The 25,481-nt window shown below is 38.6% G+C and overlaps 1 protein-coding gene across 2 annotated transcripts in view; it reads left to right on the top strand.

The window, feature by feature from the left end:
• The window catches only part of Olfr183 (olfactory receptor 183), a 71,199-nt gene extending 48,685 nt beyond the window's left edge, over positions 1-22,514 (top strand). Inside the window, exons 1-2 of one of the 2 annotated variants that reach the window (NM_146485.2) lie at positions 17,302-17,549; positions 21,567-22,514. In NM_146485.2, coding sequence (NP_666696.2) covers positions 21,585-22,514 — 930 coding nt within the window. In that variant the 5' untranslated portion in view covers positions 17,302-17,549; positions 21,567-21,584. Of the gene's footprint in view, positions 1-17,301; positions 17,550-21,566 lie in introns of those variants that run through there. The other variant, XM_017316985.1, reaches the window with a different exon arrangement.
• Positions 22,515-25,481: the final 2,967 nt, after the last annotated feature.

Below are 25,481 nucleotides of genomic sequence, written 5' to 3' on the forward strand. Positions count from 1 at the left end.
CAAAACAGTGTCTGAGAAAGGTCCTGTTTTGGGCCTTCTTCTTCGGCCAGGAGGAGGTCCAAATACAAGATATCTGCGCACCTTCCCTGTAAGAGAGCTTGCCAGCAGAGAGTGCTCTGAGCACTGAAACTCAGAGGAGAGAATCTGTCTCCCAGGTCTGCTGATAGACGGTAACAGAATCACCAGAAGAACAATCTCTAAACAGAGTCAACTATAACTACTAACTCCAGAGATTACCAGATGGCGAAAGGTAAACGGAGGAATCTTACTAACAGGAACCAAGACCACTCACCATCACCAGAACCCAGCACACCCACTTCGCCCAGTCCAGGGAACCCCAACACACCTGAGAACCTAGACCTAGATTTAAAAGCATATCTCATGATGATGGTAGAGGACATAAAGAAGGACTTTAATAAATCACTTAAAGAAATACAGGAGAACACTGCTAAAGAGTTACAAGTCCTTAAAGAAAAACAGGAAAACACAATCAAACAGGTAGAAGTCCTTACAGAAAAAGAGGAAAAAACATACAAACAGGTGATGGAAATGAACAAAACCATACTAGACCTAAAAAGGGAAGTAGACACAATAAAGAAAACTCACAGCGAGGCAACACTAGAGATAGAAACCCTAGGAAAGAAATCTGGAACCATAGATTTGAGCATCAGCAACAGAATACAAGAGATGGAAGAGAGAATCTCAGGTGCAGAAGATTCCATAGAGAACATCGGCACAACAATCAAAGAAAATGGAAAATGCAAAAAGATCCTAACTCAAAATATCCAGGAAATCCAGGACACAATAAGAAGACCAAACGTACGGATAATAGGAGTGGATGAGAATGAAGATTTTCAACTCAAAGGTCCAGCAAACATCTTCAACAAAATTATTGAAGAAAACTTCCCAAATCTAAAGAATGAGATGCATATGAACATACAAGAAGCCTACAGAACTCCAAATAGACTGGACCAGAAAAGAAATTCCCCCCGACACATAATAATCAGAACATCAAATGCACTAAATAAAGATAGAATACTAAAAGCAGTAAGGGAAAAAGGTCAAGTAACATATAAAGGCAAGCCTATCAGAATTACACCAGATTTTTCACCAGAGACTATGAAAGCCAGAAGAGCCTGGACAGATGTTATACAGACACTAAGAGAACACAAACTGCAGCCCAGGCTACTATACCCAGCCAAACTCTCAATTATCATAGAGGGAGAAACCAAAGTATTCCACGACAAAACCAAATTCACGCATTATCTCTCCACGAATCCAGCCCTTCAAAGGATAATAACAGAAAAAAACCAATACAAGAACGGGAACAACGCCCTAGAAAAAACAAGAAGGTAACCCCTCAACAAACCTAAAAGAAGACAGCCACAAGAACAGAATGCCACCTTTAACAACTAAAATAACAGGAAGCAACAATTACTTTTCCTTAATATCTCTTAACATCAATGGTCTCAACTCCCCAATAAAAAGACATAGACTAACAAACTGGCTACACAAACAAGACCCAACATTTTGCTGCTTACAGGAAACTCATCTCAGAGAAAAAGATAGACACTACCTCAGAATGAAAGGCTGGAAAACAATTTTCCAAGCAAATGGTATGAAGAAACAAGCAGGAGTAGCCATCCTAATATCTGATAAGATTGACTTCCAACCCAAAGTCATCAAAAAAGACAAGGAGGGACACTTCATTCTCATCAAAGGTAAAATCCTCCAAGAGGAACTCTCAATTCTGAATATCTATGCTCCAAATACAAGAGCAGCCACATTCACTAAAGAAACTTTAGTAAAGCTCAAAGCACACGTTGCGCCTCACACAATAATAGTGGGAGACTTCAACACACCACTTTCACCAATGGACAGATCATGGAAACAGAAACTAAACAGGGACACACTGAAACTAACAGAAGTGATGAAACAAATGGATCTGACAGATATCTACAGAACATTTTATCCTAAAACAAAAGGATATACCTTCTTCTCAGCACCTCATGGTACCTTCTCCAAAATTGACCACATAATAGGTCACAAATCAGGCCTCAACAGATTCAAAAATATTGAAATTGTCCCATGTATCCTATCAGATCACCATGCACTAAGGCTGATCTTCAATAACAAAATAAATAACAGAAAGCCAACATTCACATGAAAACTGAACAACACTCTTCTCAATGATACCTTGGTCAAGGAAGGAATAAAGAAAGAAATTAAAGACTTTTTAGAGTTTAATGAAAATGAAGCCACAACGTACCCAAACCTTTGGGACACAATGAAAGCATTTCTAAGAGGGAAACTCATAGCTATGAGTGCCTTCAAGAAAAAACGGGAGAGAGCACATACTAGCAGCTTGACAACACATCTAAAAGCTCTAGAAAAAAAGGAAGCAAATTCACCCAAGAGGAGTAGACGGCAGGAAATAATCAAACTCAGGGGTGAAATCAACCAAGTGGAAACAAGAAGAACTATTCAAAGAATTAACCAAACGAGGAGTTGGTTCTTTGAGAAAATCAACAAGATAGATAAACCCTTAGCTAGACTCACTAAAGGACACAGGGACAAAATCCTAATTAACAAAATCAGAAATGAAAAGGGAGACATAACAACAGATCCTGAAGAAATCCAAAACACCATCAGATCCTTCTACAAAAGGCTATACTCAACAAAACTGGAAAACCTGGACGAAATGGACAAATTTCTGGACAGATACCAGGTACCAAAGTTGAATCAAGATCAAGTTGACCTTCTAAACAGTCCCATATCCCCTAAAGAAATAGAAGCAGTTATTAATAGTCTCCCAGCCAAAAAAAGCCCAGGACCAGACGGGTTTAGTGCAGAGTTCTATCAGACCTTCAAAGAAGATCTAACTCCAGTTCTGCACAAACTTTTTCACAAGATAGAAGTAGAAGGTATTCTACCCAACTCATTTTATGAAGCCACTATTACTCTGATACCTAAACCACAGAAAGATCCAACAAAGATAGAGAACTTCAGACCAATTTCTCTTATGAACATCGATGCAAAAATTCTTAATAAAATTCTCGCTAACCGAATCCAAGAACACATTAAAGCAATCATCCATCCTGACCAAGTAGGTTTTATTCCAGGGATGCAGGGATGGTTTAATATACGAAAATCCATCAATGTAATCCATTATATAAACAAACTCAAAGACAAAAACCACATGATCATCTCGTTAGATGCAGAAAAAGCATTTGACAAGATCCAACACCCATTCATGATAAAAGTTCTGGAAAGATCAGGAATTCAAGGCCAATACCTAAACATGATAAAAGCAATCTACAGCAAACCAGTAGCCAACATCAAAGTAAATGGAGAGAAGCTGGAAGCAATCCCACTAAAATCAGGGACTAGACAAGGCTGCCCACTTTCTCCCTACCTTTTCAACATAGTACTTGAAGTATTAGCCAGAGCAATTCGACAACAAAAGGAGATCAAGGGGATACAAATTGGAAAAGAGGAAGTCAAAATATCACTTTTTGCAGATGATATGATAGTATATATAAGTGACCCTAAAAATTCCAACAGAGAACTCCTAAACCTGATAAACAGCTTCGGTGAAGTAGCTGGATATAAAATTAACTCAAACAAGTCAATGGCCTTTCTCTACACAAAGAATAAACAGGCTGAGAAAGAAATTAGGGAAACAACACCCTTCTCAATAGCCACAAATAATATAAAATATCTCGGCGTGACTCTAACGAAGGAAGTGAAAGATCTGTATGATAAAAACTTCAAGTCCCTGAAGAAAGAAATTAAAGAAGATCTCAGAAGATGGAAAGATCTCCCATGCTCATGGATTGGCAGGACCAACATTGTAAAAATGGCTATCTTGCCAAAAGCAATCTACAGATTCAATGCAATCCCCATTAAAATTCCAACTCAATTCTTCAACGAATTAGAAGGAACAATTTGCAAATTCATCTGGAATAACAAAAAACCGAGGATAGCAAAAACTCTTCTCAAGGATAAAAGAACCTCTGGTGGAATCACCATGCCTGACCTAAAGCTTTACTACAGAGCAATTGTGATAAAAACTGCATGGTACTGGTATAGAGACAGACAAGTGGACCAATGGAATAGAATTGAAGACCCAGAAATGAACCCACACACCTATGGTCACTTGATCTTCGACAAGGGAGCCAAAACCATCCAGTGGAAGAAAGACAGCATTTTCAACAATTGGTGCTGGCACAACTGGTTGTTATCATGTAGAAGAATGCGAATCGATCCATACTTATCTCCTTGTACTAAGGTCAAATCTAAGTGGATCAAGGAACTTCACATAAAACCAGAGACACTGAAACTTATAGAGGAGAAAGTGGGGAAAAGCCTTGAAGATATGGGCACAGGGGAAAAATTCCTGAACAGAACAGCAATGGCTTGTGCTGTAAGATCGAGAATTGACAAATGGGACCTAATGAAACTCCAAAGTTTCTGCAAGGCAAAAGACACTGTCTATAAGACAAAAAGACCACCAACAGACTGGGAAAGGATCTTTACCTATCCTAAATCAGATAGGGGACTAATATCCAACATATATAAAGAACTCAAGAAGGTGGACCTCAGAAAATCAAATAACCCCCTTAAAAAATGGGGCTCAGAACTGAACAAAGAATTCTCACCTGAGGAATACCGAATGGCAGAGAAGCACCTGAAAAAATGTTCAACATCCTTAATCATCAGGGAAATGCAAATCAAAACAACCCTGAGATTCCACCTCACACCAGTGAGAATGGCTAAGATCAAAAATTCAGGTGACAGCAGATGCTGGCGAGGATGTGGAGAAAGAGGAACACTCCTCCACTGTTGGTGGGATTGCAGGCTTGTACAACCACTCTGGAAATCAGTCTGGCGGTTCCTCAGAAAATTGGACATAGTACTACCGGAGGATCCAGCAATACCTCTCCTGGGCATATATCCAGAAGAAGCCCCAACTGGTAAGAAGGACACATGCTCCACTATGTTCATAGCAGCCTTATTTATAATAGCCAGAAACTGGAAAGAACCCAGATGCCCCTCAACAGAGGAATGGATACAGAAAATGTGGTACATCTACACAATGGAGTACTACTCAGCTATTAAAAAGAATGAATTTATGAAATTCCTAGCCAAATGGATGGACCTGGAGAGCATCATCCTGAGTGAGGTAACACAATCACAAAGGAACTCACACAATATGTACTCACTGATAAGTGGATACTAGCCCAAAACCTAGGATACCCACGATATAAGATACAATTTCCTAAACACATGAAACTCAAGAAAAATGAAGACTGAAGTGTGGACACTATGCCCCTCCTTAGAAGTGGGAACAGAACACCCATGGAAGGAGTTACAGAAACAAAGTATGGAGCTGAGATGAAAGGATGGACCATGTAGAGACTGCCATATCCAGGGATCCACCCCATAATCAGCTTCCAAATGCTGACACCATTGCATACACTAGCAAGATTTTACTGAAAGGACCCAGATGTAGCTGTCTCTTGTGAGACTATGCCGGGGCCTAGCAAACACAGAAGTGGATGCTCACAGTCAGCTAATGGATGGATCACAGGGCTCCCAATGGAGGAGCTAGAGAAAGTACCCAAGGAGCTAAAGGGATCTTCAACCCTATAGGTGGAACAACATTATGAACTAACCAGTACCCCTGAGCTCTTGACTCTAGCTGCATATGTATCAAAAGATGGCCTAGTCGGCCATCACTGGAAAGAGAGGCCCATTGGACACGCAGACTTTGTGTGCCCCGGTACAGGGGAACGCCAGGGCCAAAGGGGGGGAGTGGGTGGGTAGGGGAGTGGGGGTGGGTGGGTAAGGGGGACTTTTGATATAGCATTGGAAATGTAAATGAGCTAAATACCGAAAAAAAAAAAAAAAAAAGAAAGAACTCAAGAAGCTAGGGTCCAGAGAACAAAACAACCCTATTAAAAATGGGGTACAGAGCTAACCAAAGAATTCTCAACTGAGGAATATTGAATAGCCAAGAAGCTTTTAAAGAAATGTTCAACCTTCTTAGACATCAGGGAAATGCAAATCTAAACAACCTTGAGATTCCACCTCATACCAGTGAGAATGTCTAAGATCAAAAACTCAGGTGGCAGCAGATGCTGGTGAGGATGTGGAGAGAGAAACACTCCTCCATTGTTGGTAGAATTGCAAGCTGGTACAACCACTCTGGAAATCAGTAGAGGTTCCTTAGAAAATTGGTCATACTATTACCTGAGGACCCAGCTACACCTTTCCTGAGTATATACCCAAAAGATGCTCCAACATATAACAAGGACACATGCTCCACTATGTTCATAGCATTCATAGCAGCCTTATTTATAATATCCAGAAGCTGAAAATAACTTCAACAGAGGAATGGATACAGAAAATGTGGTACATTCACACCGTGGAGTACTACTCAGCCATTAAAAACAATGACTTCATGAAATTCTCAGGCAAATGGATGGAACTAGAAAATATCATTCTGAGTGAGGTGACTTAGTCACAAAAGAATACACATGCTATGGTATGTACTCATTGATAAGTGGATGTTAGCCCAAAAGCTTAAAATATGCATGAAAAAAATTCACAGATGACATGAATCTCAAGAAGGAAGACCAAAGTGTAGATGTTTCAGTACTTCTTAGAACAAAATACTCATAGGAAGAAATATGGAGACAAAGTGTGGAGCAGAGACTGAAGGAAAGGTCATCCAGAGAGCACCCCACCTGGGGATCTATCCCATATACAGACACCAAACTCAGACACTATTGCAGGAGTCAAAAAGTGCTTGCTGACAGGAGCCTGGTATAGCAGTCTCCTGAGAGTCTCTGCCAGAGCCTGACAAATACAGAGGCAGAGATGCTCACAGCCAACCATTGTACTGAGCATGGGGACCCCAATGGAGGATAAAGGACTGAAGAAGCTGAAGACCAACCCCATAGGAAGAATACCAATATCAACCAACCAGAACCCCCAAACTTCCAGGGACTAAACCACCAACTAAAGAATACACATGGAGCGACTCATGGCTCCAGCCACATATGTAGGAGAGGATGGCCTTGTAGGGCATCAATGGGATGAGAGGCCCGTGGTCCTGTGAAGGCTCGAATGCTGTGAGGCAAGAGTGGGTGACTGGGCCCGGGAACACCATCATAGAAGCAGGGGGAAAGGGGAGGGAATAGGGATTCCTAGAGGGGAAACCGGGAAAGGGGATAACGATTGGAATGTAAATAAATAAAATATTCAATAAAAAATAAGAAATACTTAAAGGAATGTTCATTAGCTTTAGTCATCAGGAAAACACAAATCAATGGCTAAGATCTATAAAACACAGGCCAACTAATTCTAGTGAAGATTTGAATTAAGGGGAAAACCCACTCACATTGCTGGTGAGACTATAAGCTCATACACCCATTATGCAAATCAGTGCAGGGGATTCTCAGGAACCTAGGAAAAGATTTACCCAAAGATCCAGCTATTCTACTTGGACTATACCCAAAGACACTTTATCCTACAACAAAGTTACTTTCTCAGTCATGTCCATTGTTTCTCTACTCATAATAATGAGAACCTGGAAACAACATAGTTGTCCCTAAACAGATGAATGGATAAAGAACATGTCATACATTTACACAATGGAATGTTGCTCAGCCATTAAAAACTGGAATCATAAAATTCACACATTAGTTGTTGGAGCCAGGAAAAAAAAACATACTGAATGAGGTAATACATATCCAGAAAGATAAATACAGTATGTATTCACTTACAAGTGGACATTAACTATTATGTCTTGATCAAGAAGCTAAATCTATGTAACCACAGAGGTTAGGTATAGAGTAAGGGAATCGGGGGAAGGATTTGAATGTTCTTAGGAAGAGGAAATAGAATAAAGAGTTATGGATAGAGAATGGTAGGTGCACATGAATGGAATGATCAGACGAGATAGGAGAGAGAACAGGAAGGAATATAAGGAGGAACAGGTCATTTGAGGGGTCATATGGAAAACTAATACAGTAGAAACTCCCTATAATATACACATGTATGAAAGCAATCTAAATGAAATTATGAAAAAGCAGGTCAAATGGATCCCCAACTGGACAGCTCTTGTCATTCAAATGAAGCTTCTACTGCCAGGAATGGGTTTCATCTAAATGAGTTGCTGGCCAAGGGCAACCCGGAACAACCCAGGCTATCATCAAGGATATCTGTGGCCCTCCACAAACTGACAGCAAGGCCTTATTGCTGAAGACAACAGCTGCACAATTCATTTAACAGGGAAAAGTTGAGTTGATGCCTACCTAGACCCGTCACCCTATGGACTAGTGTTTATGATACTTGAAGGTACACAGCATTCTACTAAAAGAGAAATGTAAACACCTAGGCAGATACAAAGTCTTCAATTTACAGTGATGGCCTGCCTGCAAGATACACTGCAGCAATAGTGGCCCCAAGCTTGTAGAAGTAGACAACTAACCAACATCTGAGTAGAGTGAAGGTCTATATAAGACCCCTACATGAGATGGAATCCATTCCCAACACTGATTTCGTAGCCAAGAACCCAAGACCAGAGAGATCACAGACCAAGAGGAAAACCAATATGACTGTTGTGCTAAAGAAACAGCCATAAAATGACTCCTCACAGCATTCTACAATACCCTTCCATCAGGGTTTGCTCAGCTGTGATCAAAGAAGCTTTCTCTTGCAGAAGGTGAGGACACATACAGAGAGTGTCAGACCTCTGTATTTGTTTGAGAGTCTGTAAAACACTCCATCCTCAATGGGATGTCTTGAGCAAACTCCTTCTTTCAAGTCACAGGAAACCCCGTAGAAGAGGTGGTAGAAAATTGTAAGAGCAAAGACAGGATGGAAGACATTAAGGCCCTGTAACACAGCAGGACCAGTAACCATAGGAATACCCATAGACTGTGGCAGCATGCACAGGGCCTGCAAAGATCTGCTGAAGATGCAGTCCCAGGAGAAGTGGACATAAGCCCCCATCCCTAACCATGAAGCTATGGACAATTGATAACCTCTCAAAAATGAAAAAAACATCAGTTTTCTTCAAGAAAATTTTACTGGATATACATTCTTAAGGCCGGTTCGCATCATTAGTAGTGGATGGCCAACTCAAAATGAATTCAGTGGCATCTTTGGAGTTTCTTTGTGTTATAAGGTCTGTCTGTCTGTCTATCTATCTACCTACCTACCTATCCATCATCTACCTGTCTGTCTCTGTCTATCTATCTGTCTATCTGTCTATCTGTCTATCTATCTATCTATCTATCTATCTATCTATCTATCTATCTATCTATCTATCTTCTATCCATCTATCGATTCTTACATATCCTTTGAATATATATGTTCTATGTATATGGTTTTTTGTTTTTAAAGAAATTCCTGTATGTAAAAATGTATGTGTCTAAGTGTCTGTGTATTCTGCACTTTTCTTTTGACTCTGTCTTTTCTCTGTTTGTTCTGTCTGTTTTTCTTTTTTCTTTTTTCTTTTTTTTCTTTTTTTTTTTCTTTTTTTGGTTTTTCAAGACAGGGCTTCTCTGTATATCCCTAGCTGTCCTAGAACTCACTTTGTAGACCAGGCTGGTCTGGAACTCAGAAATTCACCTGCCTCTGCCTCCCAAGTGCTGAGATTAAAGGCATACACCACCATGCCCGGCTTTGTTTTGTCTTATTAGAATATGTTTTTTGTTGTTTTGTTTTATCTTATTGTTGTTCTTTAGATTCCTGTTTTCTGAGAGAGAGAGAGAGAGAGAGAGAGAGAGAGAGAGAGAGAGAGAGAGAGAGAGAGAATAATATGATGGGAGGTGGGAGGGAAGGTGATGGGAAGCTCAGAGTAGTAGAAGAGAAAGTCAATATTGTATAAAATCTATTGTATAAAATCTATTTTCAGTAAAAGAAAAGAGACATAGGGGAACATATTCTTTAATAAGCTTATTTAGAACATGTATATTAGTGTGTATGTGTGTGTGTGTGTGTGTGCATGTGCACATGTGTAGATATATCAGGAATTGGTGTGAGAGAGATAGGGTATACAGAAGGAGTTAGAGAGGAAAGGGAGGGGCAGGAGTCACACTGATGCAGTGTTCATGTATGAAATAACCAAAACAAATGAAATTATAAATCCATGAAAAGTAAAAAAGTTCGGGGCTGGTGAGATGGTTTAGTAGATAAAGTCTGTGCCATGCAAATGTGAAGACCTTAATTTAGATTCTTAGCACCCACATAAAAGCAAGTCATGGTGGAATGTACCTATGATCCTTGTGTTAAGAGTAGTGTATGCTCACAGACAGATCCCTGGAGCTTGTTGGCCCGCCAGTTTAGCTGAAGCTGTGGACTCCAGTTCCAGTGAGCTATCAAGCTTCAATAAATAAAGGTCAAAAGTGATTGAGGAAGTCATCCTGACATCAACCCTTGGCATCTACATGCACGCATACCTGTGCTCCCCTCTCCCTCTCCCTCTCCCTCTCCCTCTCCCTCTCCCTCTCCCTCTACCTCTCCCTCTACCTCTCCCTCTACCTCTCCCTCTCCCTCTCCCTCTCTTTCCCTCACCTCTCCCTCCCTTTCCCTCTTCCTCCCCCTCCCTTTCCCTCTCTCCTCTCCCTATCCCTTTTCTCTCTCCTCTCCCTCTTCTTCCTCTCCCTCCATCTCTCTGTTTCTCTCTGCGTGCGCACGTGCTCGAGCAGGCGCGCACGCACGCGTACACACACACACACACACACACACACACACACACACACACACACACAAGAGACACATTGGTAAAAAGTCTGAAGAGACTTTTCAATTCCTGTATACACACATGTGGTAGTGGTAGTGTTTGTGTGTACCTTTGGGCACTGTTTAATGCAGAAAGCTATAATCAAGAATCACCTCTGCTTGGGGACAGATTGTTATCTTGTTTAGCTTACTTTGACTTCAGAATAACTCACTTAAGTTTGTATTTCTTTGATGAAGATGCTTGCCCTAGATTTGTGTTCATATAAAATGTCTTTAGAATAAGAATGAGAATTTTATACAACTTTAAAACTGTTTTCCTTTAAAACTTCAAAATTATTTTATTTTTATATATGTGTATGTGCCTGTATGGGCATACATGTGTTTGGTTACACCTGCATAGTCCAGAAGAGGGCGCAGGATCTTATGAAGCTGACGTCACAGGTGGTTGTGAGTCACCCACTATGGGTTCGAGGGACTGAACTTGGGTTCTCTGGAAAAGCAGTAAGCACTCTTAACTGTTCAACCATCCTTCCATCTCTAGGTCATCATTCCTTCGTAGCTCTTTTTCAGTTCCTACCTCCAAGTTCTTGCTATGCTGGACTTCCTGCTCTATTCTCCCTCGGTGCTGTGGAACTGTAAGCCGAGATACCATGATCCTGTCCAAAAAACCAGAAAATGAAATGTGTTACACACACGCAATGGAATTGTATTCAGTTGTGAAGAAGCATTAAATCATCAACTATTCAGTTAAATGCACGGAAATGGAACAGTGTATACAGAGTAGGGTAACCCAGTTGCAGAAAGACAAACACCACATGATGTGTTACTTGTTGATCCTTGCTCTGAAGTTTTAGATTTTAGCATGTAACCCGAAGTAATCACGGAAGCTAGAAATAATGAAAGGCACCATTGAGGAAGGGTGGGAAAGGTATCCTAGAGAAGGGGTTATAACGTATAAGTGCTGTGAAGGAGGAAATGGGAAAATGGTGTGCGAGACTTTTAACTGGGGAGAGAGAAAGGATGGTGATAGAGAGGAAGAGGGAGAGGGAGGAAGGAGAGATAATACTAAGATTGTTTTAAAAAGTCACAGGGAAGCATTTAACAAGTTTACTTTACCATACAGGTATACAATATACATGTGTAAAAAAAACAAAGGTACACAGTGTTTCCATGTTTTTATAAAGTGGTAATATGGAGTGATAATGTTCTCCAACAGACTAATAAAATATATAATGATAATCACAATGTTGGGCATGGGAAATTCCTTTAGAGCTCTTGGTTAATTAAAAATGACTCCCCCAAACAACTGCCATTGTCCTGTTTTTCTTCCTCTTTTTACAAGTATGACACAGTTGCTACAGTTGCTTTGGACACAACTTAGAATAACTGAGCTGTAACTGACCTAGAATCCTTCCAGAGATTTGACTAGTTTGGAATCTTTGCATCAACTACTACCTGCTATATGAAGCTTTTCGGACCAATGGTGAGAGCAGCACAAATCCATATGCATAAGCATAAATGTTTACAAGGCTGTCTAACAACATGCATAACTACTGCAGAAGCTCAAGCCAGATAGAATCTCACCATGCAGAGGGGAGATTGAAAAGGCCCTGAATAAATGGGAACACTCAGCAAACTTCTGGTGAACAAGGAAGTCACGGACGTGGGCCTGGAGCTGGACGATAAAGCCAACATTGGCCTTCCAGAGCAATTGGCAGTTCTGGGCAGCAGTGGCCCTGGTGATGATTGACTGGGGAGATAGCAGTCTTTTGGTGGATAGGAGCCTCTTCCCATATACAACCCCCCACCCTGGCAGGAATAGTTGAGGAGCTATTGTGAATTGATTGTTGCTAGGAGACAGAGCTTTAGGAGTGTGGCCCCTGGTATATTGATTATACTCCAAAGTGTTGGAGCAGCACAAATTGGACTTGATTGGTTTGATAGAGAGAGAGAGAAAATGAGAGAACAGACGTGGTATATATGAATGAGAAGGATCGATCTGGAAGACACTAAGGAGGGTATTACAGAAAACAAGGTGTTCTGGATATCCACCAATACTATTTCAGGCAATATTTCAAGTATGGAATGTGTATTAACATCTAGACAAACCATCTCTGTAAGGACAAATAAATTACTTTGCCTTCCATGATGGAAGTTGATCAATGCAATCAGGTAACAATGCAAACAGGTAACAATTACCTTGGGAAAGACGACAGAGAATTCAGTATTCTTTGATGCTGATAGCTGACATACTGGATACTTAACAGTGCTCAAAAACAATTTGTGTGTGTGTGTGTGTGTGTGTGTGTGTGTGTGTGTGTGTGTGTGTCTGTGTGTGTCTGTGTGTGTGTCTGTGTGTGTGTCTGTGTGTGTGTGTCTGTGTGTGTGTGTGTGTGTGTGAAACTTCAGGCTACTGCGAGCATGAGTAAGTTTCATCGCTATGAAGGTCACATTTTTCTCATGCATGTTGAGTGATGACTGGATGCTGAAGAAAGAGATAGGGGTGTTGACTAAAGAATGAGTCACCCCATCTTCAAGGTACTAATTTTCTCTTTTGTTGTAGATACCGTTCATGAGTTTTTCCATGGAACACAAAATATTTAATATTAGTTGTCAGTAAGAGATGTAGTTTTATTTAAATTTTCATAAAATATTCCTTTTTTGTGTGTAGTACTAGGTATTGAATATATATATATATATATTGTTCTTTCCAAGTTATTTAATCTTCAATGAAACTGTTAACTCTAGCCCATAAAACTGATATATTTGAATATCTGATCAAATATCTTTCCTAAGAAACTGAACAATTAATATCAATGCTGAGAATTCTGCTGCATTGAAGAATTTCCCATAAAAAGGGTTGTAATGATGTTGTCATCTACCACTACAAACTTAAATAAAACACAGTGCCATTTGTGTGCAGACTGATTCTGCACATTCACAGGCAGCTTCTCAGGACAAACTCCACTTGAGATGATTCATAGAAGACACGAAAGAGGATGTAATGTAACGGAAGAGGGAATGGTGGATAGTTATAGCAACACTTCATGTACCTTCCTCCAGTCTACATGGATCATTTAAGCCAGCATTGGTGTATTTAATTTGATGAGGGCCCTAATCTGCATATGCAATTTATGATAGTATGTAGGAAAAATACCCACTTACTGACTAGCCCTTTCAGTAACAAACTAACTTAATGGACATGATAAAATGCCTGTAGTCCATTCAGACTCATCTAGCTGCAAGTGTGCCGATGTAAAGCATTTGCAGGGACTGTACTAAGCTTGGGCCACAATCTATGTATAAATGATTTTTCTTTTAAAGTTATTTCTCCAATGTATTTGTTGTGTTAATGGAAAACTGACTAAAACTAAAAATTGGTACCAAGTTTTTTTATATATTTACATAAATTTAGATACACATACACACACACAGACATATACACAGACACACACAAACATGCACACAGACACATACAAACATGCACACAGACACACAGACACACAGACACACACACACACACACACAGACACACACACACACACACACACACAAAACCTTGACACCAATAAGCTGGTGGGGTATTGCTGTGACTGTGTCTGAATATGTGGTTCAGAATCATTTTGAAATTTGTCTTCAGATGAAGTTTTGGAATTTTTATTAGCATGCTAAAAATGCCTAAAACTTTATAAAGAAAGGTATTGGGGTTTTTATTTGTTTTGTTTTAAATTGTATGAAAGCTCAAATGTCTAGGAAGGTGATAGATTCTCAAAGTAGAGATGAGATGGATAATATTTCAGATGGAAATATAGATTCTATTGGAAATCAAGTTGAGAGCATTTGTATTCCATTTTTAAATAATTTTTGTACAGTTTGCTGATTCCCTGAGACATTGTTAGAGACTAAGTTTAAAGATGATATATATCTTCTGGAGTAAATTTTTATAGCAATAAATCTTTCATATAACTGCTATTTTCAGACTTATTTACATTGAGAATTGGAAGCAGAGAAGAAACAAATTAAGAAGAATGTGTAGTGTATCTGGAAAAAATGCATAAAAAGTGACTACCAAAATGAGTTAAGTTAGGATTGCTGGTAGAACTAAGAAGGACAATAGGAAAGACACCTGGAGGGATCTCAAAGACTAGTTAAGTGATAGCGAGTACAAGGCTAGAGATATAAAAATACAAATTTGGTTTGTGGACATTTCAGGGCAAAGTCTATTGAGGAGGACCCATGGAACACCTGTTTGCACAGGCATATTTCAGTTGGTGACTCACACACAGGCGGATGAACCATTTAAGTAGGACCTGACATGGCTCATACCAATACCTCTCTCCTCATCATGTGATGCTGGTTGTGTTGCCATGGAGAATACAAGATCAATCCTATCCCGAGACTTCCACCAAGGAAAGCCAGGGAGGCAAGGCAGTTTTTAAGAAAGTTGGATTCTCAGCAAATGACAGTATGATTCATTAACTTTTTGAGGCAAGCCACAGCTTCAAATGGATTTCCCACCAAGTTAAAGATGCAAAAAGCCCTGAAACATCTCTGGAGGCACAGTGAAAGCAGCATAGCAAACCTGTTCATGAAGAAGAGACTGTGTGCACTCCCAGCTACCACATTTTCAAATACAAAGCAGGCCTTCCTGACAGCCTGGAAGCACACTTCTCACCACTATATGGCCTGTCCTCTTGACATGAAGGCCTTAGATCCAAGTTTTACCCTTGCAGGCTTAGGTATTGTTTTGCTCTGATGTCTTGCTATTACCTACTTCTGCCTATCATAGTAATGGTGTTTATCCGATGACACTGTGTCCTTCCTTTCACAAGGCTTACCTGTTGTGTTAGTTTGAATGAGAATGGTCCCTATAGGATTATATATTTGAAAGCTTTTCAGTTGAATGGTTCCCAGTTGGTGGAACTGTTTGAGAGAATTTGGGCACTGTGGCCTTATTGGGATATGTGTCAGTGGGAGTGGGCTTTGAGATTTCCTAAGTTCACTTCTTTGCCCACCCCCCCCGCCCCCACTGCTTTTACTGCCTTATGGTTGTTGAATCTACATGTAAGTTTTCATGTACTGCTGATTAGCCATGCCTTTCTGCCTTCTGCCATATTCCCTGTCATTATGTTCATGGGCTAACTCTCTGAACTATAAGCATGACCCCAATAAACATTTTTCTACTAGTTGACTTGGTCAAGTTTCCTTTTACAGCAATATAAAAAACTAAGACACCTGTGATAATATATCTTGGAAACATATAATTTGCTATTTTGGTGGGATTTTTTTTCTTTTTGTTTTTAACTAGACTTATGCTCAGAGCTGTTAAGACATTGGGAAATCTTATAGGCAGACTAAATGCATTTAGATTCTGAATGTGGTCCTAAATCCTATGTTTTAAAGGATTTGTAGCCCATCATGCTACTGAAGGGCAGAGAAAACTATCACAGAGTTGGGGTCTAGTGAGAAACATTATGCGGCTTATGACATATCCCTAAAGGAAATCATGAGGCTACTGTCTTTTCTTTGTCTGCCTTATACCCGAGCATTGCATACAAGGTTTTCTGGTGTTATGGTTTGAATGAAAGTTTTCCCCACAAGGTCGTGTTTTGATTACTTGGTTCCCAGCTGGTGTCACTATTGTTTAGGTTGTAGAAACTTTTGGACATGAGTCCTGTTTGGAAGGTATAGGGCCATTGGGGCAGGGCTGAAGGGTAACAGACAGTTCTGGTTTGAGCTCTTTGTTTCCTAGTCAGTTCCATTGGACAAGCTGCCACGCCAGGCTTTGTCTACCATGAGCCAGTTTCTCGCTATGCTTCACCATAAGTCTATTTCTTCTAAACTGTAAGCTGAAACTAACCTCTATTCCCATATGCTGTATTTTTTAGGTAAGTAACCAATGTATATCCATCATTATATACATTGCTCCCCAATGCTCAGTGCCATCATGGATAATTGACCATGTAGCGACAGCTCCAATTTACTAAAATTTGTGTGAATATATGATGTGTCTGTGTGCATAGGATTGTGTGTGAAAAAAGGCATGTGCATGCAATAGTGAAAGTGTCAGGGACAACCTCAGGTGTTGCTCCTCACTTTCCACCATGTTTGAGATAGGGTCTCTTTATTTGTTGCTGTGCATATACTAAACTAGCTGGCCTGTCGGATTCTGGGTATTTTCTTCTTTCTGCTTCTAGGTTACTGTAAAAGCACGGAGATTATAGGCATGTGGTGCCATGCTTGGCTTTGTGGGTCCTAGGGAACTCAAATGAAAATCCTCACACTTCACGGGCAGATCTGCTCTACCCTGGGACATGAAACACTGGTGTATGAAGCAACCTATACTCTTATACCCTCAAAGTCTAGTGGAACAGTTTCACTTTGTCCTGAAGGGAGCACTCTTGTCCTCAAGGGAATGTCACATTCCACTCCCTCTGTCTTTGGAATAAGAAGAGAGTGACACAGCTGTTGATTCTTGTACTTCAAATGTATATAAGCCACATTTACTGATACCTGGAGCCACTGAAATGAAAGGGTGTAGGAAAAATTGCTGCCTTTGTTGCTATCAGTTCTCTGAATTTGCAGGTATTTTTCTCTGTTTTATAATATTTTAAAATATTATTATTATTATTGAAAACATTTTTTTATTTTTTGAAATTACAGCAAAACTTCCTTGCTTTGTTCCTTCTTTCTCCTTCCTCCCACCCTTCCCTTGCACCGCATTTGATCGCTCTCAAATTCCTGAAGGCCTAATACTTTATAAGGTCACCACCATCTCTCTTGATATATAGGTAAGGTAGAAATAATTCCTATATTTTGATTTTTTACATAAAAGTAAAATATTGTATATATGTAGCAATTAGAGCAGTTAATAGACAACAGTGACAAGATCCTATTATCCTGTTTTCTTAAAATTTGAATAAATATCAATGTTATAAGAGTGATGATTTGATGAAACGACTTGTCTATTATGTTATAATCATAATGACTTCATTTTATGAGGTAGAACTTACAAAAAAAACCTTTGCAAAATGGTTTTAATAATCAAGTCATGACTCTTACATGAGAAATAGGCTTTGTTGTTTTGATAAATGACCCATTGTGTTTAGTTCATAATACATTCTGATTAAATTTTTTGTTCTTAATTAAAGATTATCTTTATATTTTTACTCTACCTGACAATATTTTCTGATATATGTGTATAAGCAAGATGGATGCACATATAAATGTATGTGTGCCAGGAAATGTTTGACAGCTCTTTTCAGAACTTATGGCTTAACAAGAACCCACTCATGAAATAAGTTGATCAATGTCACATGTCCAGTGCTTGAAATTATGTAGGGGGGACACGACTCCAAATGAAACATAGTGACTGGCACTGGAGTGACGGGTCGTGCTTACTTCTATGACCTTCATCAGGTTTCTGTGGCTGAGAGCACTTTCAATGTTAGCACAATTCTAGATTAAATCTTCATTAATCATTGTCACAAGACCATAGTAAAATTTAAATTTCTTCTATGAATATGAAATTTACCTTGTGACCTTTGATGTATATGTATGAACAGTGACATGACTGAAGTTAAGGAACTTCACATCCTAACATCTATTCTTCGGTTGTTATTACTGGTGGCAGAGTATTTGAGATATATTCTTTTCACAAGTCCAGTGATATGTGTTATCAAAATTAGTATTTATGCTGCCCTCATATTGTATCTAAGGATAAAGACAACAGATATAGAAAAGACTCACAGCCTATGCTATATATCTACTAACCGCATGACTTGTGAAGCAAAGTTTTAAAGAAAAAAGGGCTTTTTTCTTATACTCAGAACTCATGTCTAAAACCATAGCTAATAAAGGAGAAGATTAACTTGACTGACAATTTTGATGACATTTAGGGTGAAGCCAAATCTGCACATCTAACATCCAAAGTCTGTCTTTCTCATCGTATTCCACCTACCCTAGATCATTTTGCTATGATCCTTTGACTATTCTGCTCTAATCACATATTCCTGTTCTTCACCCATTTTATGCCTTCCTCTTGGTTTTCTAAACTAGCTGCAAGTTGCTTTTCAAGTTTTTCCATCCAGTTAAGTTGTTTCCCTCATCTCCTCTCTGTAACTTTCATTAAGATGGTTTGCAGTAAAATGAGTTATATTATTAGCTCTAGGAAGAACGCAGATTCTTACTGCTCCCAACATTAGAGCGCATTCTTCCACTCACTGTGCTCAGACTATCGGCTGTCTGACTCGCTTTGTATTCTAGCACACGAGAGAGTTATTCCCAGGAAAGTGACTAAAATCTTCATATTCTCTGAACTCAAATATCTCCATTTCTTGTTCAGTTAAAGCCAATCTTGGAGGGCTTTTTGTTTGTTTGCTTGCTTGCTTGTTTTGTTTTTGAAGGACTTGTCTTTTCTTTATAACCAAAATTTCAAGTTTTGAGTCCCAAGTGTGCTTACAGAATTATAGTTTTAGATTTATTTTCACTTTTTGTTTACATATTCACTTTACATCCTGCTCACTGTCCCCTTCCAGTCACTCACTCTCACAATTCTTCCCCCCTCCCTCTCCCATTTTCCTCTGAGCAGGTCTGTGCCCCCCTTGATATCCTTCCCCACACCCTGAAACTTAAATCTGTGCAAGGTTAGGCTCTTCCTCTCCCACTGAGGACAGACAAGGCCGCCGAGCTCATAGAAAGTATCCAAGTGTAGGCCACTGCTTTTGGGATAGCCGCAGTTCCAGAATTTTCGCTCAATATTTTTTTTCTAGAATATCTTGTTTCTTTTGCTTAATTTAGAGTCCAGGGTTAGAATACTAAACGATTTAAATGGAACAGCATTGAGGAATGAGATTGGAAAAAATAGATAGACAGGACAGCAAAGCAGCCAAAGTGCCAGCCCCAACCATGTCTAAAGGTTATCAAAATGAGTTTTGACCACTGCTGCTAGCTAGAGATGCCACCCATCAGCCAGACAATGCCATTGGTGTGGTGCCACATGCATTTGATAGAGTCTTATTACTATTCCTTGTTTGCTTTTGAGATTCAGTTTCTTTGTATTTGTCTCCTTTTTCTTACTAAGTATTCCAAAGCATACATGTATTTGACTTGGAAAGCATCGATTAAATCCCCTCATACTCCTTGGTAGGGGAGGTATGAGAAAGTAAGTTTGTTCTCTTATGGGCTTCTTGAGTGGATAAAAGGCTCTGATTAGCAAATGTTCATGCATTAGAGATTGATTCATATGTGTGTCTATTGAATAAGTAAAATCAACCCACATACATGTTTTTTAATATAACCTCTTCAGTATTCTCTCTTTTCCTCCGCATTTTTTCTTATATTCTTTGTAGAGTAGGTTACCCTTATTCTGCTTTGAACTTCTCTATTTGCACCAAGTCATTGCTTACTTTAGAATTTAATAAAGACATAGAAGTTGAGAAATTGCTCCTTCCTGAAACTTTTTCTATTTCTTGTTTTTCTTTCTATCGAAAATATATTCTTTTCTCATAAAGTATATTCCAGTTATAATTCCTCATCCCTCTATACCTCCCAGTTCCTCCCTACCTCGCCTCCTATTTGGATCCAGTCCTTTTCTCTACCCCATAGAAAAGAACAGGCTTCGAAGAGATAACAATAAAACATCACAAAATAAAGTAATGATAAAACAAAAACCATGACATTGAACTTGGACTGGAAAAACCAATAGAGGGGAAAAAGGCCAAGAGATGGTGCCAAGAGCAGAGACTCACTGGCTGCACACCCAGGAATCCTATAAACTGGAAGCCATAATACAAAACAGAACGGTGCACACCTTTGCAAGCCCTGCATCAGTCTCTCCGAGTTCATAAGCACTTTGTTCTTGCTGATTTAGAGGGCACTGTTACTTGATTGCGAAGGTGAGGAATTTGATGGAGAAATCCCACTTAGTGCTGAGTGTTCTGGGTAGTTCTCATTTACTTGTGATAGTCACTGATCCGACTAGATCTGTGATGTATGAACACCGTGATTTATCTCTGCTTCTCTGCTACTCTTTGATTTCTATTATATAACTGGATCTTAGTTACCATGTATACTGAATACTTTTGAACCTGTGTAGTCATCACCCTATCAGGGCCTTTTAATGTATGAACTAATCAATACACTTATCTTGGCTTCAGCAAAGGAACATTTTTAGAACATATATTCCTGATGCATTCTTATATATTGACTTTATTGCAACACTCATTCTTAATCATGTATATTTTCTATAAAACATCCTTCTGGGCCACTGATATGGTAACGTTGTTTGGCAATCTTTCAGTAGTAGGTCTTGGTTAGAGTCCTTAACTGCAACATTTTTTGTGAAAGCTTTGTTGTTGTGCCCTGCAAATATTTATTTAAAAGTGGATCTGTCAAAAATCATTTGGCATCTTGTGAATCTAATTAGAAGCTGATTCCTAAGGGATAAAGTACAAATTCCTTTACAAGGCACTCAATGCAGTTTATACTCCAATACATTCTGATAGCTTTCCTCATGTTCATGCGTCACATGTAAGACAAAATTTTCAGTGCCAGTGTGTTTCTCAATTAATGTATCATAAGCTTATAAGGTCTTCCACTCACTCATAATGTTACTGCCTAGTCATTACTAAATAGAATCAATTGAAAAAAATGTTGTTATTCTTAATTTCCAGAGTTAAGTTCTGTTATAGTATTATACAGGCTATGAGGAACATGTAATATATTGTTTCATCACTAGAAGCACCTTCAATATTCACGTAACTCCTTCCCAGTGACTACTTATCTGACATTTATTACTTTAATTTCAGGAGACATTCAATGACAACATGGAAAAGAAGAATGAAACCCTATGGACTGAGTTTGTTCTCACAGGTCTCACATGCCTACCACAGTGGAAACCTCTCCTATTCCTAGTGTTCTTGGTAATATACTTCATGACCATTGTCGGGAACCTTGGTCTGATCACTCTCATCTGGAATGACCCTCACCTTCACATTCCCATGTACTTATTTCTTAGTAACTTAGCCTTTGTGGATACATGGTTATCATCCACAGTGACACCGAGGATGCTATTTAATCTCTTGGACAAGGGCAAGGTGATTTCTGTGGCTGAATGCAAGACACAATTTTTTTCCTTTGCAATCAGTGTGACCACAGAATGTTTTCTTTTGGCAGCAATGGCTTACGATCGCTATGCAGCCATATGCAATCCTTTGCTTTATCCAGTGATTATGACCAATAGATTATGTGTTCGCCTATTAGCCTTATCATTTATAGGTGGCTTTCTTCATGCTGTGATTCATGAAAGCTTTTTATCCAGATTAACCTTCTGTAATTCCAACATAATATATCATTTTTACTGCGATGTGATACCATTGTTAAAAATTTCCTGTACTGATCCTTCTTTAAATTATTTGATCATTTTCATTTTCTCTGGTTCAATACAAGTGTTTACCATTATGACTGTTCTTATTTCTTACACATTTGTTCTCTTTACAATTTTAAAAAAGAAGTCTGACAAGGGCATAAGGAAAGCCTTCTCCACCTGTGGATCCCACCTCTTGTCTGTATCTTTATACTATGGGCCTCTTCTCTTCATGTATGTGCACCCTGCATCTTCAGAAGTAGACGATCAAGACATGATTCTCTCTCTGTTCTACACAGTTATAATCCCCGTATTAAATCCAATTATCTACAGTCTCAGAAATAAGCAAGTCATAGATTCTCTGAAAAAAATGTTGAAAATGATGGTTTAGATCTGATTAATATCTGCTAATTTTACTAAAATTCACAATATTGTAGAGGCACATGTGGATATTTTTCATTTAAATAACCTTGAAATTATAAATATAGGACAAGATTATTGAATTTTATTTAAATATACAATTGTTTCCTTAATACATTACATATATCTGTAGTCATTGTTCATATGCAAACATGTAAACTTTTAATAATATGTTCTTATATCATGATAAAAGAAAAAGCAAGGAAACATAATTTCATGTTATTATGCTATGCATGTACTTTATGAAAGTGATACTTTAGAGATAAAATTATATTAGGCAGCCTGAAAGTCATTTCACATTTACTTTATGTTGTTGGCAGGTTTGTATGGGAGTGCATAGAAAAAACAAAAAAACAAAAAAAAAAAACAAAAAAACAAACCTCAAGGAACCTGAGAGCCATCAAACGTCTTTCATGACATATTTATGTGAAGTGGTAAATATTATTGCTTAAGAAATTCAGCTCATATATATTATGCATAAATAAACAAATATTTGAACATAGTCAAAAGAATGAATGAAGAAAGAGTCGAAGCCATACAGAGCCAACCAGTATGAAGATCCTCTTAGCTCATTGCACTTTTGTGTTAAGACAAGGACTGATTTATTGTTCTGAGAACACTCAGCAGGTTGACTCATTGAGTACATTGAAGAACTAAAAAAGAGGCACTTAGAAATAAGTAAATAAGTAAGTAAATAAATAAATAAATAAATAAATAAATAAAAGTGGCACAAGAAGGAAATATTTTCATTCTTCCCTTAATAACTGAATAAAACCAAATCCTGAGCTCCCAAAGCACTCGGCATTTGTTGATATTCCTTGGTCGGTCAGATAGCTTTGAACAAAAAGTACTTAAATTCAAATAGTGGTCAGAGTGGCTGGGAATAAAAAGTCCTTCATATTAGGGATACTTTATCCAGGTATTTTGCGTGTAACAAATGATCTATCTACAGATCTAAACTTACTAGCCAGCTCCCCAAAATGGTATTACACACATTTTCACACTGAAGCTGATATTCTCATCCTCAAGGCCACTCACCTATATATAATGGTTAGTAATGAAGAGAGGGTAAGAATGATGTAAGAAATGAGTGATTAAACTTTTACAGACACACAGGTAAGTGAGAGATGTCAGTAGATGGGAATTGACAGGACATTGTACAAAAAGTGAGAGACTTTGGAGCATTTAGTCCAAGATGAATTGTTTTCTTCAAACCCCTTCTGTCATGATTTAGGAATCTATACAGAAGGGGAGGCAGAAGCTTGTAAGAGCCACAGGTTATATGAATGACTCCAGAAAGATAGTGTCTTCAACATACAAGAAAGCTGATTCACATATGAACTCACAGAGATTGTGGCAGTATGCACAAAACCTGCACAGGTTCAGGACAGATGGGCTCCCAGCACTGATAGGGTAAAACTGACACTGGATCACACTTATAATTCAGAAGTTATGTGCAACTAATAACCATTAGCAAAGGAATCTTCTCACATAGAGTCTCACTGGCTATACCAATCACATTCCAGGATTGGCCCCATGCTCAAGAGTAGTTGTCCAGCACAAAAGGAACTCAGTGATATTTTTGAGGACATTTTTTGTTTCCTTTTTTAAAATTTAGATATGTTTGTGTCTTATTGGTCTTTGATTGCAAGGTATTAGTTTGGGCACCATTTTATTGGGCACCATTTTATTGCTATGTTTCTTTACCAGTTGTTTGCACTGGAGTCTCACTGGATATATAAAGCATAATCCAGGCCAGGCCTCATTCTCAGCAGTAGTTGGCCAACAAAAGGAACCTAATAGTATTTTTGTGGACTTTTGTTTCCTTTTTCCTTTATTTAGGCATATTATGGTCTTATTGGGTTTTGTTGTTTGTTTGTTTGTTTTTCTCTTGTGTGTGTGTGCTTATGTGGAGGGTTGTGTCTCTTGTTTGTTTTTTTGTTTTATTTTGTTTATTGATTTTTGTCTTGTTTTGTTTGAAATCTAGTGAGTGAAAGAGAGGGAACTTAAATTTAAGGTGAAGAGGAAGGTAGAGAATATCTGGGGAAAATTGTAAGGGGGAAAATATTTTCTTTTGGTTTCCTATTTAATCATTGTAGTTTGCACTGGGCACTTAATTAAATTTTATTATGTTTTGAAGGGTATATAGAAATAAAGGTAATAGGAGTAGATGAGAATGAAGACTTTCAACTCAAAAGGCCAGCAAATATGTTCAACAAAATTATAGAAGAAAACTTCCCAAACCTAAAGAAAGAGATGCCCATGAACATACAAGAAGTCTACAGAACTCCAAATAGACTGGACCAGAAAAGAAATTCCTCCCAACATACATAATCAGAACAACAAACCCACTAAATAAAGATAGAATATTAAAAGCAGTAAGGGAAAAAGGTCAAGTAACATATAAAGGCAAGCCTATCAGAATTACACCAGATTTTTCACCAGAGACTATGAAAGCCAGAAGAGCCTGGACAGATGTTATATAGACACTAAGAGAACACAAATGCCAGCCCAGGCTACTATACCCAGCCAAACTTTCAATTACCTTAGATTGAGAAACGAAAGTATTCAACGACGGAACAAAGTTCACACATTATCTTTCCATGAATCCAGCCCTTCAAAGGATAATAACAGAAAAAAAAAAAAAAACCAATACAAGGATGGAAACCACGTCCTAGAAAAAGAAAGAAGGTAATCCCTCAACAAACCTAAAAGAAGACATCCACAAGAACAGAATGCCAACTTTAACAACAAAAATAATAGGAAGCAACAATTACTTTTCCTTAATACCTCTTAATATCAATGGACTCAACTCCCCAATAAAAAGACATAGACTAACAGACTGGCTACACAAACAGGACCCAACATTTTTCTGCTTACAGGAAACTCATCTCAGAGAAAAAGATAGACACTACCTCAGAATGAAAGGCTGGAAAAC

This window comes from Mus musculus, chromosome 16, assembly GCF_000001635.26.
Source record: "Mus musculus strain C57BL/6J chromosome 16, GRCm38.p6 C57BL/6J".
NCBI classification, from domain to species: domain Eukaryota; kingdom Metazoa; phylum Chordata; class Mammalia; order Rodentia; family Muridae; genus Mus; species Mus musculus.